The sequence below is a fragment of the Narcine bancroftii genome, chromosome 8 (genome assembly GCF_036971445.1).
Source record: "Narcine bancroftii isolate sNarBan1 chromosome 8, sNarBan1.hap1, whole genome shotgun sequence".
Taxonomy (NCBI): Eukaryota; Metazoa; Chordata; class Chondrichthyes; order Torpediniformes; family Narcinidae; genus Narcine; species Narcine bancroftii.
In genome coordinates, this window is record NC_091476.1 from 4,088,341 (window position 1) to 4,105,272 (window position 16,932).

A 16,932-nucleotide genomic window follows, 5' to 3' on the forward strand; every position below is an offset into this window, starting at 1 on the left:
AGCCTGGGGTATAATCACACCCAGCCCCAGGTTCTTATCAATCTTGATGTTTAAGAAGATCCAACTCTTCCTCTTCCAATCTCTACACTATCCAACACACAAGCCTGTTCAATTCTGTCCTCACCCTGATCAAGGTCCTTTTTTCTTGTGAATATTGAAGCAAAGTATTCATTTAGGACCTTTCCAACCTCCTTTAGTGGTCCCACCTTCATTCTAGTCATCCTTCTGTTCATCACATACACATAGAATGCCTGGGGATCTCCTTAATCCCAAGGCCTTCTCATGCCCCCTTCAAGCATTCCCAAGTCCTTTCTTGAGCATATTCCTGGCTACTTCTCACGAGGCCTCCTGTTTCCTATGTCTAATATCTGCTTCATTCTTCCTCTTGACCAGCTGCCTCATCTGCTTTGTCAGCCACGGTTCCCTTTTCCTACCATCTTTTCCCTATCCCAGTGGACAAACCTATCCTGAACCCAAGTGGTCCCTAAACTTACTCCACATTAAACAGGTTTCCAATTTATTCTTGCTAGTTCCTGCCTCATACCTTCATAGCTCTGAAAGTCCTCCACCAAGAGGTCTGCCAGCTGACCAGGTTCATTACCCAAAATTAGATCCAGTATGGCCTCTCCTCTCATTGGCTGGTCCACAGGAATCCTTCTCAAATACACCTAACAAATTCCACTCCATTCATCCTTCATGCAGCCAGGAGGTGCCAGTCAGTATTAGAGAAGTTGAAATTACTCTTAACTATAACCCTGTATTTCCTGCACCATTCCAAAATCTGCCTGCTTCTCTGCTCCTTGGTGTCCTGAGGGCTATTTGGGACCTGTAGACTACTCCTAGTTCAGTGACTGCTCCCTTCTGATTTCCACCCACACCATCTTAGTAGACATTTCCTCTGCAGTGATGTTATCCCTGACCAGTACAAGTCATTGGCAAGGACAAATCTGGTGTATTGGATGCAGTTTTGGTTATCTAACTACAGGAAAATATCAATAATATAGAAAGAGTGCAGAGAAGATTTACTAGGGCATTGCCCAGACTTCAGGAACTGAGGGAAAGGTTAAGCAGGTTAGGACTTTATTCCCTGGATTGTAGGAGGGGAGATTTGATTGAGGTATTTAAAATTTTGAAGGGGATAGAGTAAATGTGGACACCAAACTTGCTGAGTATCATGGAGTGTGAGGATGTCATTTAAGATTTTAACAGGATCCAGAGGAACTGGCAAAGCAAGCCAAGGAATGATAGATGAAATTTAACTCTGACAAATATCAGGTTTTGCATTTTGGTTACTTAAACCATGGTAGGGTATGCACTGTTACTGGTAACTAGCAATTGCCTGGAATGTGTTGTAAAACAGATCTGGAGGTTCAGGCACATTGTTCCCTGAAAGTGGCCTTTATCAGTTAAGTTATTAAGTACAGGAGTTGTGATGGAATTTTACAGCTGTTCAAAACATTGAGTCTAAATTCAGTACTGTGGGCAGTTCTGGTCACCTAACTAGAGAGGACAGAATTAAGATAGAAAGGGGGCAGACAAGATTTAAGGAGGGTTCCTTGTAGCTCAAGCCCTTCCAAGCCGATAACAAGTTAAGCAGGAGTTCCTTTCCCTCTGGAGCACAAGGGGCGGAGGGGTGACATATACAAAATAAGTCTTTTTCCCCAGGTAAAGGATTCCAAAACTTGGGGGCATAGGTTTAAAGAGAGAATGGAATGATTTACATAGAAACCTGAAGAGTGACTTTCTCTCAAGCAGAGAATTGTGGGTATAAAGCGGAGACAGATACAATGGTAATATTTTAAAGACATTTAGCAAATTCTTGGACAGGAAAGGTTTAGCCCATATTCATTCACCAAACAGGAAAACATCAGTACACACTAATTAGGAAGACCCATTTTCTTGCTGTATAGTTGCAAATACCATCAGCTGTTTGTAATATTCAATACTACAGTTATACAAAAGAACAAGAATGAGTTGATTGGAGATTCATATTTTATTTTAGAACTTTTATAAACATAGCATGCATATAAATGTACACAAGTTAGACATAGTAAACTTATAAGTTAACTTAAGGTAACTTTTCTAGTTACAAGCTTGCAAGACTAATGGTGAGTGTGAATTAATTTGTACTGTTCTGACAAGGAACAATATAATATGGCCCATAGATTCAACAATTCAAATCTGTCAATGTATTACAGTCTTTAACCGTGGACAGAATGAGTAAAACTGTTGTGGAGATCTCACAAAAGCAGTACTACATTGGTATGAAATGTGGAACTAAACATGTGAATTTTCTTCAGGGCCTGTAGTGAGGTTCTCCTTCTGCCGAAGTGAAGCATTTTCAAGCTCCAATGCAATAATTTTCTCCTCCAACTCCTTAATTTTCCTCTGAAGTTTTGCTGGAATGAGAAAAAGTTTTCACCCAATTTTAAATTCTGAACGTTTGGTAAATGTTGCACAATTTTATTTCCTTGTGCCATTGATAATTGTCGTAACGAGATGGCAGCTAAGACAGACAAAACTGGTTTCTGATGTTCCAGTCACCAGTGTGATGAGCCTAAATCTGTCACCCATCCACTGCAGATCCCAAAGACAAAACTGGAGAGCCTCCAATTCATAAGACACAACTCCATAGAAAGCTGATCACAAATGTCCATTCTCAGAATGGTTCTGTTCTCCCAGCACACAACTGAAACTTCTTCAAAGCACTCATTCTCATAGCAGAGAGGACAATAATGGACCAGTCAATTCGTTTGAGTGAACTAAGTTTTAGACACATCTCATTTTGAATTAAAAAAAATGCATGCAGACAATTTTTCAGCAGGTCAGAATTTGACAGCACACATGCCAAAGAGAAAAGCCGACAGCAAAACCTTGGCTTAAGTAACCACTGTACCACTGTATCAGTGCATTACTTTAAGAAACATCACAGCCTGGTTGCTTACCTTCTGCAAAAAAAAAAACTGGGAGGGAGGGGGAGAAAGTTTTAAAAATCTCTTACCTATTTCAAGTTCCTCCTTGGAGTCCGATTTCACTGCAGGACTTTTATTCTGCAAAAATCAATGTTCAGATCAAGATTTCAGATTGTAAATACAAAGAAAACACAAAAGTTAATTCCACAGATGTAACAAGAACTGATGAAAGGGATATTAACTTGTGCCTCTTGACAAGGGCTATGGAACAATGCCAAGCTGGAGAATTCAAATGTTAGCCAAATTCAGGCTCATCTCTCCATCCAGGTTTGAGGCAGAAAAAAAATTGGAACAAGTTAAATGAGCCTTTTAATCCAATATGCAATTGAATAGCATTGCAACATGCCTGTACAAATTTGTTGCTGCAATACTCTACACACAACAGCAAAAAATATTTCAAAAAGAATACAGGATACAGCACAAGTAATCTAAACCTGCACCAAAGTATAGCAGCAAGTAACGCCATTTGAGTGCATACACAACATGGGGTCAATTTGTTTCAGTTTGAAGGACTAAATGTAAAGGAGGCATTTTTTGAGGGGCAATCATTGCCAAAACCTGGAGCAAAGAGCCTTGTCAATCATGTCATCAGTTTATATTTAACAGAAGATTGGATCACTCCAGTCCACATCAGCATCACCACCACGTCTTGTCCATGGTTTCTCCATTGTTGGATACTCTTGGGTCCATGTGGTTGCCAAAGCCAAGCCACACCTCTGGCCAGGGACTTGCTGCACAATTAGACCCAAGGCAGTGGATCTCAAGATCCAGTTCTGCTTCAACTTTTAAAGCTTTGCTGCTTTTGAAGATTTTGAACAGGGTCTTGGATGATCAAGGATATTTTTTAAATTAGCCAAGTATAATTAAAATTACTTTATTTTTCAATATTTTTATTAACATTGAAATTTCACATCCAAAAATACTGAGTACTTATGTATATGTTAACATTCAAAAAGAAAATATTACACTTGAATCATATAATTTCATCCAAGGTACAATCATTTTAATCAAATAGATTATATTGTACTGATATGTTATCATTATAAAAAATGTAAATCTAAACCCACTACCAAGAAAGAAGTTATTTGGCCAAAAAAAGACAATTCTTGTCAGAGTGATGTGTTACAGGGCGATATCATATTATAAATATATATTAATAGGTCTTTAAAATAGATTGTGTGGGGGGTTAGTGTAGGTCACTTCACAAACATATACTTATTTAAAATACAAGAGCCTGTCATGCAGGCATCAGTGACCTTGCAAGACAATGGGTCTATTTTGGAAGGAATTTTACAGGTGCAAATAAACAGTCTTGGCTCAAAGTGCTGATCTTTCAAGGATTAGGTTAGCCCTGCAAGAAATTCTGGTTTTTACAAGGAGAGAGAGAGAGAGAGAGAGAGAGAGAGAGAGGAAAAAAGCAGACTCCCAAATAGAGATGAAAAACCCTTGTGGTCCTTACAAGAGGAAATGGCTGGCTAGAGTGTTTCACCTGAAATAAGAGAAACGAGAGAAAATCTGTGGTGACCTGGAAAAATAAGTTATCACTTGGAAAACCCTGATGGGGAAAGTTTCTTCGGCAAGACATTGAAGTGAGCAACAGACCTCTCTGAAACAATCAAGAACCTTCCTGAGCGGTAACCAATTACCTTTAAGCGCCAGAGCTGGTGAAAATTTATAAAAGTTAAATTCTGTGCAGTATAAGAATTGCCTGATGCCAGTGAAATTGGAGGAGTGAGAAGTGAGATTGGACGGTGAACCAAAGAACTTTCCTGAACATATACACATGACATGCATTTGTGCTTAGAATTAGAAGGGGGTTAAGTTAAGGCAATAAGTTAAAGTTTGATCCTGTTTTTATGTTTAAAGGTAATTAAAAGCCACTTTTGTTTAACTATTTGTCTTGGTGAATTTTTATTGATGTTGTTCAATGAAGATCCTTATTTTACTCATATGAAGGGGTTGAGATGGTGTACGCCAACAGTAGCTGCAAAAAGCAGCCATTAGAGTCAGGTGGTAGAGGTGATGTGTTGGCATTTCATCTCCAGTCTTGTGTTTGTCAAAATTCAAACTCTGGAAGTAGAATACTCTGGTTCCAACTCAATGACCAGAGTTTTAAATGAGAGAAGGTAACAATATTCATACCAGTTTGATAATTGGTTCAGAAGTCAATTTCTCAGCAGCCTTCACCTGTTTCAAGTCCAATGGCAGTAGCAATTTTGTTCCATTTTTCTTTGGTAATTTGGCAATTTTCTCTCCTTGATCAAAAATAAAACAGCCCTCATAAATTGCAGTTTTAATGAGGCAAACAGTAGAACAATTCCTCAAATGCTGAAACACTAAATAGCATGGGAAATAGCATTAAGTTTTTTTACTCTTGCATTTGAGACAAAGCAACCAGGAAAACAAGGCACCAAATTCTTAAAACCATGCACTGGAGGAAAAAATAACTTCATTCTACTTAGAAAATAAACCAAGGAAAACTAAATCTGGTGCATATTTTTTCCCTTGTATATTTGAGCACTGATTTCACCTTATGCAGTGCATAAACCCTCCACAAGTTTAAATCCATATTCATGAACGATGGGGTCAATGATAGAATATCACAAAAAGAATCAACTGTTCAAGCAAGCGGGATAAGCTCAAACCTAACAACTGATGGGATTGCTGATAAAAAGTGCACCCAGTTGTTCCAAACTGTAAACCTGCAAGTTGCACAAAATATTTCTTGCAATTTTACAACCTAAAGCCATTAAATTGATATTTTCAGGTGATCCTGGCAATTCTGTGGTCTTTTGATGGACAGTTTGTTTCTATCCTCAGAAACTAATACTTCTCAAATTAAAATACACTTCAATATTTAAGCTAACTAAACAAAGTACTCTCTTCTCTTTGGCTTCGCGGACAAAGATTTATAGAGGGGTATGTCCATGTCTGCTGCAGGCTCGTTGGTGACTGACAAGTCCGATGCAGGACAGGCAGACACGGTTGCAGCGGTTGCAAGGGAAAATTGGTGGGTTGGGTTGGGTTTTTCCTCCTCTGTCTTTTGTCATTGAGGTGGGCTCTGCGGTCTTCTTCAAAGGAGGTTGCTGTCTGCCGAATTGTGAGGCGCCAAGATGCACGGTTGGAGGCGATATCAGCCCACTGGCAGTGGTCAATGGGGCAGCCACCAAGAGATTTCTTTAAGCAGTCCTTGTACCTCTTCTTTGGTGCATCTCGGTGGCCAGTGGAAACAAAGTACTAACACCCTTTAAAGTATCAGACTCAAATCAGATGACATAATTGTTAAAGACATCTTCCAAATGAAAACTTCTGGAGAAAATTCAGGTTTACAGTACAGTAAAACTATTATCCGAAATCCTTATTTATCCAAAATTTTTTTGGAGCTGGAATGAACTTACAGGTTAAAAAAAAAAATTCACTCGACATGAAATTGGAATGGCAATTGTCCTTGTTTCAGGTAACTTACTCCCCTCTTTCCATTTCTTCTTTACCTTCCCAGATTGACTTTTCTCTCCAACTCACCTTCAAAAACTGCACACCACTATCTCCCAGCCGCAAGTGATCAGAAGAATCCCTTGTCCCAGCGTCAACAAAGAGAGCAGGCTCCCGGGCAGGAGTGGGGAGTGGTGTTCCCGCCCCTCCTTGGCACAACACTGCTCCCTGACACTGACAAAAAACCCTCCCTCATCAACTACCGTACACTAGACTCCCCGGTGTGTGCAGTAGGCCGAATAGGGGAGGATTTGGAGTCGGGAGCTCCAGTGACCGGGGATATAGGAGCCTGCCGATTCATCAATGAGTGTTCCACTGGTTCAGGAAGCTTCCCCAGGGATCAGCGGCAGAAGTGTATACGTGTCGGGGAAATCGGCTGCGTTTGGGAGGTCTCGATGATTAGCAGTGTCCAGCATGTTTTGGTAAGAATTAAACATTATTTTAATGCTTAAATAGCTTTCCCTTTGTTGTTGTATAAACCTTGATACAAGTGATTTGCTGTTGCTACTGGGTTGTTTTTAAAAAAAAAATGACCAGTTCTCTGAAAAAACCATGGAGTTGTGCTATACTTTCATTTGAACAGCTTCGGAACAATTGATTAGACCCATGTAAAAGGCAGTACATCCACTTACCGTGCGGATGCAATAACTTAAAGAGCAAAAAGGAAATCAAGGGTATAAACCAACAAGCATTTCAAAGGAAAAGAGGAAGTTATTTAAAACATACCAACTGCCTTGGATCTTTTTGGAGATGGGCATAGTCTTTTTTGCTCTACTGCAGTACCTGGGCGCTTTATGCCAGTTACAACATTTTTGGAAGGCAAAGCACTGGGTTTGTAAGGACCTTTGCGGGCACTTGGAAGACCAGCCGTCCCTGCATGTAAAATAAGTGGAGAGCATTAAAAGAGGAGAAGGAGCAAATCACAAGGCTTCCACCATTTATTGTGATAATTCCATATTTCTCACAACCCAATAGAGAGCTACTTAGTCCAACGAGGCTATGGAAGCTTGCAAAACAATCCCACCAATTCCAATTTCCCAGTTACCCATTCTCTCAGGTGCCATCAACTTCCCTCACAGCCCACACCCAGTTCTTCCATCACCCACCACCTACACAAGAAATTTGGTAGCCATTTTAACCTACAAACTAGATGTCTGAGAACACCAACACACCTCAGGAGAACCCAGATGAGAATGTGCAGATTTCACAGACTGCTCTTCAGATCAGAACTAAACGATCTCTGCGACACTGAGGCAACAGCACTCATCCACTCCTCTATGTTACCCAAGGAGCTTCCCTGACATGTGCACCAGGTAATGCCTATCTCTTAACAAGTAACTCAACTGATAACGTCTCCAAACAAATAGGGCAGGTGCTCCACAGTCAACATCTTTGTGGTGATCAATACTGACCATGAAGTAAAACAGACCACCCACAAAAAGGCCAAAGATTCAGCAGGCCCCAACTCGACTGTCAACCCACCTCAGTAGAAAGATGGAATGTTTTGCATTTACCTGGATGAGTGCAACTTCTAAACAAGCATTCCCTCCACCACAGAGGCCCCAGTGTGAACCGTCTTGGGTTTAACAGCACCTCCCCGAACTATAACCTCTATCAGGCACAAGGAAGCACCACCATCTGCAGATTTATCTAGACTTACATGGAAATATTTTGCTGTTCTTTCAATGACTTCAACCATAGTATTGAAGCCACTTCAAAAACAAAAGGGATCGCTCACACACCCCATCTTGACATCACTACAAGAAAGTGAAATTTAAAGTCTAAAAGACACTATGTATAAACAAGTTCAACAATTGAAGACAAAGGTTCCTAGAAGTTAGGACCCAAATCAAATGTTTCTGCCTGAACTTAGTGGAAACTGTGCCAAATGAGATAACAATTCAATAATAGATAAAGCTTATTTGAAGAAGTCCTAATAGTTTTCACATTGATCAATACCAAAAATGAATCACAGGCACACTGCCAATTGAATCGCTCGATTTAGAAAATTATTTTGCTGATTGGACTCAACTGGATTTCAGTATAATTTAAACAAACACGAAGAAATTCAATTCCAAAAATAAAGCACATAATTTTTGCTAAAACTACAGACTCTTCCAAGTCATCTAAATTAAAATCTTTTGAAAACTCCCAGAACAATCATTTGTAGGTCAGTATTTAGCTCTATTATTTTAAAACTCCCAAGTTCCTCATTTATACTGTAATTTAGTTTGATTTCTTAAAATTTAAACCAAAATATTTGCATCATCATACATTTACCCAAATTGAAGAGCTGTCCTGGCTTGGAGTCTGATTTTTTAGGATCCTCTGCAGGTTCTCTTGAAGGTGCCTGTGGAGATCTTTTCTTTACTCTCGGTAGCCTTGTGTTGACTTTAAATTCTGCTTTACCAGGTATCTGAAAGAGAATAGTTTTTACAATGAAAAAGATGGTTGTACCACAAATATTGATGACATACCATCCAACTGTTTTCCACTACTTGGATATGTTGCTTCGTGCTTAAAATGGCAAAACAAAACCAATATTAAAATTAGTTAAAATTTAATGTTACAATCAATGCAGACGTAGATGAGCTGCAAAAAAACTTTTACTACAATCCATAAAGTCGGAAAATATTAGGTAGCAATGACTACTTTCACCGTATCAGAGACTTGCTTTTAAAGGACTGCTAAATTAATTCAGGATCAGTTCTTGCAGATTGGAGGGTAGCTCACGTCCCACTTTTTAAAGAAAGGAGGAAAAGAGAAAACAGGGTATTAGATGGCGTCAGATGCTGGAGTCAATTATAAAAGATGAAATACCAGCACATTTGGATAGCAGTAAACAAAGGGGAAACCATGCTCGAGTAATCTCCTGGAATTTTTTGAGAATGTAACTATGGAAATAGGCAAGGGAGAGCCAGTGGATGCAGCATGTCTGGAATTTCAGAAAGCCTTTGATGAGGTCCCACATAGTAGATTGGTGGGCAAAATTAGAGCACATAGTATTGGGGGTATGATACTGACAAGGATAGATAGTTGGTTGACAGACAGGAAACAATAGTAGGGATTAACAGGTCCCTTTCGGAATGGCAGGCAGTGACTCGTGGGGAACCACAAGGGCTCGGTGCTGGGACCACAGCTATTTACAATGATTTAGATGAAGGGATTTAAAACTTTAGCAAATTTGCAGATGTCACAAAGCTGGGTGGCTATGTGAAATGAGAATGCAGGGTGACTTGGACAGATTGGGTGAGTGAACAGATGCAGCTGTGAGGTTATCCACTTTGGTGACAAAGAACAGGAAGGCAGATTACTATCTGAATGATGTCAAGTTAAGCAAAGGATCTCGGTGTCTTTCTTCATATAGTCACTGAAAGGAGGTGTGCATGTATAGCAGAAGAAAACTAATGGCATGTTGGCCTTCATAACAAGAAGGAGCAAAGAGGTCCTTCAGCAGTTGTACAGGGCCCTGGTGAGACCCCACCTGGAGTACTGTGTGCAGTTTTGATCTCCAAGTTTGGGGGAAGGACATTCTTGCTATTGAGGGAGTGCAGCGTATGTTCACGAGGTTAATTCCTGGGATGGCAGGACTGTCATATGTTGAAAGATTGGAGCGACTGGGCTTTGTATACACTGGAATTTAGAAGGATGAAAGGGGCTCTGTTTCAAACCATACAAGATTATTAAGGGATTGGACATGCTAGAGGCAGGAAACATTTTCCTGATGTTGGGGAGGGGGGGTGGGGGGAGTCCAAAACCAGAGGTCACAGTTTAAGAATAAGGGGTAGGCTATTTAGAACAGAGTTGAGGAAAAACTTGTTCACCCAGAGAATTGTGGATCTGTATATCCTCTGCCTCAGAAGGCAGTGGGAGCCAATTCTCTGGATGCTTTCAATGAGTTAGATCAGGGGTGTCAAACTCAAATTCACGGAGGGCCAAAATTAAAAACTTGGACTAAGTCGAGGGCCGAACTAAATATTTATTGAAAATTTTCAACAACATCTGCATGTTTTCTCTTCTTTCAACATATGTAATGTTAAACTTTAGGATATAACTTTAGGAGGATAATGTTACAGGTCAGGAGTAGGTAGCTCAAGTTCACCCTTTGCTTGACCTGAGGGAAACCTATTTGGTCCCTGTGGAGATGTAGTCAGCATTCACAGGCTGTGTCCATTTTGGCCTGCATCAGGACTCAGCATTTCCTGCTCACTCCTCAGGCTCTAGGCCTCGACCCACCATCCCTCTACCTGACCAGTCCTTTACCCAACCTCTACTCACCCCTCACTCCACTCACTCTGCCTCTACCCACCCCATCCTATACACGCCCCTCTACTGCCTCTCCCCTCAACCTGTTCCTCCCTCTACCCGTCTTTCACCCTCTAATCACCCCTCCCCTTTTACCTCTTCCCTATCCACCCCTCCTTCTACTCATCCCTCCCTCTAAATGCCCCTCGCACCACCATAACTTCCCCTGCCCATTACTCCTCACCTACACCCTCTGCCCACTCCTGCTTACCCACCCACTCAGGCCCAGCGCGCTGCATCAGCCTTTGCGGACAGCCGCCATCTCTCTCTTCACGTGCAGGGCCGAACCAGCCGTCCCTGGGGTCCGCGCGGGTGCAAGCACTGAAGGCCGTGGCGACCGGGAGAAGTGCGCTCGCGCTGTGGAAGGGCCGTCCGGTGCCAGTCGCGCGGGGCTCGCGCTGCCCGGGCGCCATGCGCAGCCTGCCATGCCCGTCGCGCCGACAGGAAATCACAGGCACTCGCCCATCCGCCGCACCGCTCGACAGGTGGGAGAAGTGACTGGTTGTGCGGGGAGCCTTCCAACGGGCTTGCCGGCTGATGACATCGACAGACTTCTCGTGTTACAATTTCTCGTGTTACAATGGGGAAGGATGTGCAATGAAGGGGGAGGATGGTGGGGGTGACGTTACCAAAAAGCAGCATCGGCTCTCGCTGCAGGGCGGGCCACCTCTAATACATTTTTGAAATGATCTTGCGGGCCAAATATAATTATATCGCGGGCCAAAGTTTGACATGTGTGAGTTAGATAGAACTCAAAGATAGCAGAGTCAAGGGATATGGGGAGAAGGCACGAACAAGGCACTGATTGTGAACAATCAGCCATGATCACAGTGAATGGTGGGGCTAGCTCGAAGGGCTGAATAGCCTACTATTGTCTAAAGATCAACATGAAATACAAAATCTTCACATGCTATGTGGCTTATTGAGCTTTTGGAACATTCCATTTTACCATTCCAACTGAAGATTTTAAACTATTCTAACAAAAATATCAATAGAAGATTAGTTGAAAAACCCTTTGTTCCTCCTTCCATCTACCATTTCACCCCCCTCACCCAATTGACAGTCTGACAAAAAATATCAAAATTGACCTGTGCTCAAATGATAGAATCAGTTTTCATTGAGTATTGTATTCATCTTCTCCAAAACCTGCTTGCAACATGAAGCAACCACTAACATCACAAAATTCTGTACAAAGATAACAGCAAAAATATACTTACTTAGAATCTCCTCCTGTCTGACATGATGAAAGTTCATTGTGGCTGCACTTTGTTCAGTTCCACCAACACTACTTGGCTTTCTTCGGCGAGGCTTTGGAAGACAAATCTTTGAAAGGCCAGATGGTTGTAAGGGAGGCCTTCCTCCTCTTCCACAGAGGAAGAAATTGGTCTGGTGGTTCGAACAGACAAAGGTATGGAATTTTTTTCACCACTGCATTTATATTCCTGAGACACAGTTGCAAGATTAGCAACTTTCCCTCTGGCTGGTGGAATAGAAGAAATGGGTTTCAATAAACTTGAAGTGACTACTTTGGTTTTTTGCAATTGCCCTTGAAATCTTGGTGGATTTGTGGTTTTTCCATTTGGGGACTTGGTTTCATTCTCGTTGGATGCAGAGCTCAAGCCACTTTTGGGAACATGTTCATCTGGACCATCACTGGCAACATAAGTGTCATCCTGTAGGGTGGGGGAAGACCTCTTGAAGGAATGGTCAAATGGTGGATATTCAGAAGATCTCAACTTCACAGCAACATTTGGAGTAGACATGCAGAATGGGGCCCATTCTGGACACACTGCATCATTAACTAACTCTGCATTTTCATCCTTTGATTCAAAGGTTGCATTTTTACAGTCATTTCCAACCGAGTTTTCAATTACCAATAGTTTAAATTCAGCATCCGTGGACGCAGATAACTTGCAACTCGTTGAGGCAGTTGTTTTATCATTTCCAAGACAGCCTTGATGCTTGATATAAATGTTAGATTTTTATCAATCTCAGTTTTAACTTCATTTAATGCCACTGCATCTTCTAAAGGCAGGGAAATCTCGACATTGGGCAAGATGGCAGCTGGGAAGTCATTTCCAAAGCTGCTTTCTTGTTTTAAGGCATCAAATGTTGCATTTTCACCTGTCAAGGTGATGGTTTCATTCAAATGGATTAAATCTCCTTCAGCAAAACTTTGCACAAAATCAATCGGAGCAGCTGGCATTGGCACAACTGGATTTGGATCAGTTAGCACGGACCCTTCACACAAGAGCAAGCCAGTCTTGGATAGAGATAACTTGGAAGTCTTCTCTGGATTGGCACTTTTATCAAGGAATTCATCCTTTGATGACATGTTTGATGTGCCAGTGATCTCCTTGGCTCCATCTGATGTGGTTAAATTTTCCACAGCCAAGGGAGTTGTGCAGTCAATTAGAGTAGGAGACTGCCTCACAACATTCCTGGAACGAGCTTCCAATTTCGGTTCAGGAACATTGCCCACAAGATCACTAGAATTACTCACCAACACGGTCTCATCAAATTGAATCAAATTTCCTAAAGAGGGCAGAGTTTCAGAATCAATGTACTGATCACTAAAATAATTGTCTTTTACTTCATCTTCTATGTTGATTAGTTGACATTGGGTAAGTTTTAAACTATTTTCTGTAAATTTTGAAGTACTGTGGACTTGTGGAGATTTTGTTGCAGACATTTCTGACCTGGAATACACTGAGCAGTCAAATGGCATAGGTTCTTCATCTAGTAGAGAAACATGGCTCGCAGGACATGGATTTAGTGCATCAGGTGTACTCCCAGGACAAGTTTCACTTTTATTACTCAACTGAGCGACTATCTGCAAACACTCTTCTGTGACAAAGCTGGTGAATAAATCGGACAAGTTACCTGGTTCTGTAGGGGGGGTTGGTAAGTTGGCTTTTGGCATTAAATCTGGTTCAGATAGACAGCTGGCAGCATCAATGTTGGGCAAGCCCTGCTGCATCACATCTAAAGTCTTGTTCCCCAACTGTTTGCTGCCAGAACATGGGAGGCAAAATGTTGCATTGAGTGCACTTTCTTCGGCAAGTGCAGCTTGTTTGAATGTAGTGTCCATCTTCTGATCAGGAGAGAATTTGAAAGCGATAACCTGCAGTGAACAGTTAAAACACTTGATCTTGGCAATTGATTCTCCAAAGATTTCAAGTCATTGACATCAATGGCACTTTTACACAATCCAATCAGTGGCTTCTCCAGGTAACACGAAAGTATATTTTTTCTGCTCTGCAGTCGAAGTCTATTCTGCTCCCTTCTCACAATACTCTTTAGCAGCCATGAAGGAACAGCATTCTTCCCTTCTGGGAAAAATCTTTCGTTTTGGTGCTGGTAAATGAGGACCTCTTTGAAGTCAATCCTGGGAGTGCTGATTATTAGAAATTTTGGGATAAAAGGAAAGAAAATAACACATTAACTGCACAGCAACAATCATTTTAAAATATAGAAACAGCACACGCTTTGCAACCAGCGCCCAAAGAAAAAGTAGGTGCTCACAAAAGATCAGTTACCCAAAATAATGTAGTGATGAATAATGACACTGATTGAAAGTAACCTCTTCACTAATGGTTTCTGTTAATAGTTACAGTAGTTGGTTTTTCAAATACCACATTTGCACATCACTCATTTAGGTCACCTCACCTTTCCTGTTGCAGCTGAACAAACCAGAACAATTTCAAGTTTACATTGAACAAGCATTCAGTGCACACAGTGCACGGCAATGGGAAAAAGTTTTGCGCACACTGATGACTAAAAATTAGAGGGAACATTGGTAAACAGCATAGGCTAAGACTTGAAACTAGACATAGCAATGATTAAATTAAGCATTTAAAACAGACAAGAAATCACTGACAGAGCAAAGTTAGCTCGACTCTTTTACAGCACCTGGGTTCAAATCCTGCGCTTTCCGTAAGGAGTTCGTACCTTCTTCCAGTGTTTGCCTGGGTTTTCCCAGGGGCTCCAGTTTCCTCCCACCATTCAAAATGAATGGGGGGGGGGGGTGTGACTGGGTGGCATCAGCACGTGGACCAAAAGGACCCGTTACTGTGCTGTATATCTAAATTAAGAATAAAAAATTCATTTGTGTTAACTTATTAGCCTTGGATAATAGAGGAAGTGGGATAAAAATGGATTTTCTATTGCAGGCAGTGAACTTGGGATGGTGCTGAGAACGGGCAATAGAAAGGAAACAAAACTTTTTTTTTCGCTGTGTGCAAGGCTGAGAGATACACACAATCTACATACAAAGCCTGCCTTTCTTGTGATTGACCATTGTTTAAACTGGAGATTCCAATTTGAACCTTAACTAAATTATCACTATATAATTAGATTATCTGCGAAACATTCTGAAACACAGTAAACTAATCAAAATACAGTGTACAGTAAAAGATTAAACAGACCAACTGGGAGGGCCTCTCAGCATTGCAGAACACAAAGCAGGCACCTCATACATAAAATGTCTGTGATAATCAACAAACATTTCTCCATTTATAATTCTAAGTCACCCATGAAGTCTTCAAATGTCTACATTTTAAATTAAATTTAGACATAGCACAGAAACAGGCTCTTTCGCCTCATGAGCCCGTTCTGTCCAATTACACCCAATTGACATTTTGAAGGGTGGGAGGAAACTGGAGCACTTGGAGAAAACCATGCAGACACGGGAAAAATGTACAAACTCGTTACAGACAGCAACGATTCAAAACCCTGGCACTGTAACTGTTCTGCCCCTCAAATATCTAAACAATAAAATCTATAGTATAACTTTATACAGTAGAGCAAGAAATATTAGCACCTTGAAGCTTTGGAAGTGATTACCCATTCAAAATCTTATTTACTGTAGCCATCTCAGATTACATTTTTAAATATATTCTTGAAGAATGCAGATATGAGTGTGTAGACCATTATTGAAACAACCCTGCTGCTCAACATATCCTCATTGAAACAGTTTATTCATTGTAGATTGCATGTTACAAACCAAGGAGCTTATTACTGATTTACAGGATAATCCTGTTACAACCCACATTTAAATTACTTGAAGCAACACCATCATCAAAATTCCAAAGACCTGAAAGACACTATTGAAATCTCCCAAGTACTAAGAGAAAATTGAAGGTCTCCAAATGCTGCCCCAGTGTACAAAAAAAGGGAGGAAAGCAAATTGAATTATTACATTTACTTTAACAATGGCAGCAGTTAAACTATCAGATTCAATGCAGAGGGACAGTAAAAATATTTAGAAAGGCTCAGATAAAACAGACCAATTTTTGTCAAACTTGAATGAATTTGAAGTGACAAAATAGTGTGTTTAATACAATTTACTAGATTTTTATTATTAGATTTAGACAAGGTAACCTATAGAAGATGGCTTCAGAAAAACATAAGATCCAAGATCGAGCAGCAAATTGGATCAGAATTTGACTCTGGGGCAAGAAACAAACAAAGGCTGGTAGACACAAAAACATGTTTAGAGTGAACAAGAAATGCACCTTGACCTGCTAGCCAGTCATTTAGTCAACATGGATACAAACTGCCCCCTTCGGAGTTCCAATTTTAAGATTCTCCACCTGCCCACACATTCGGACACAAACAAGTCAAACTTTCCCAATTAAATATCTTCAGTGCAGCAAAAGAAACACCTCCTTTGGGGAAAGGTTGAGGTAGCAGTCTGGATCAATTACCCAGAAAGGAACTATTTTAAAACTTGGAAAAAGAAAACAAAAAACAAAATGGGAAATAAATTATCCATTTCTGTTTTTACTACAATCACAGCATCTGTAGACTTGTTTCACTCCAATCCAAGCAATCACCTGGATATCACAAGGCACAAATGATAGTGGAGAGATTTTCCTCTTTACAGATGAGGGATATTTCAGTGCCAAGTTAGAAAAGCCACAACTCTAAGAGTCTGCCTAAAAGGTTAAAGATGCAATTCTGGAAGGTGAAAGCAGGCTGAGAAACTCTTCTACTATCATACACACAGGTGTCTTGGTTTCCATGAATTGACCCCCACAAGCCAACATTCAAGATTTATCTAAAGCTAGCACCAACATAGAAACGCTGGAGGAACTCAGGCTGGTCTGCACAGGTCCTCAGGAGGTAAAGATATATTACCAACGTTCACCTTGAGGAAGGG

At 40.8% G+C, this 16,932-nt stretch overlaps 1 protein-coding gene and 1 long non-coding RNA gene across 3 annotated transcripts in view; both read right to left on the reverse strand.

The window, feature by feature from the left end:
* Nucleotides 1-1,974: 1,974 nt before the first annotated feature.
* On the reverse strand, nucleotides 1,975-8,875 carry LOC138741646 (uncharacterized). Of its 2 annotated transcripts, none has more exons than XR_011343631.1 (5): nucleotides 8,745-8,875; nucleotides 7,191-7,337; nucleotides 5,115-5,227; nucleotides 3,002-3,050; nucleotides 1,975-2,399 (listed from the first exon to the last, which is right to left on the reverse strand). It is a non-coding gene; the product is annotated as an uncharacterized lncRNA (long non-coding RNA). The 2 variants fall into 2 exon arrangements; XR_011343632.1 differs by having other exon boundaries at nucleotides 8,739-8,875.
* Nucleotides 8,876-11,992: 3,117 nt separating this feature from the next.
* LOC138741647 (uncharacterized) overlaps nucleotides 11,993-16,932 on the reverse strand; it is a 24,034-nt gene continuing 19,094 nt past the window's right edge. The window contains exon 3 of the mRNA XM_069895989.1: nucleotides 11,993-14,166. Within this exon, the coding sequence (XP_069752090.1) occupies nucleotides 12,640-13,860 (1,221 nt within the window). The 5' untranslated portion in view covers nucleotides 13,861-14,166 and the 3' untranslated portion in view covers nucleotides 11,993-12,639. The remainder of the gene's footprint in view (nucleotides 14,167-16,932) is intronic.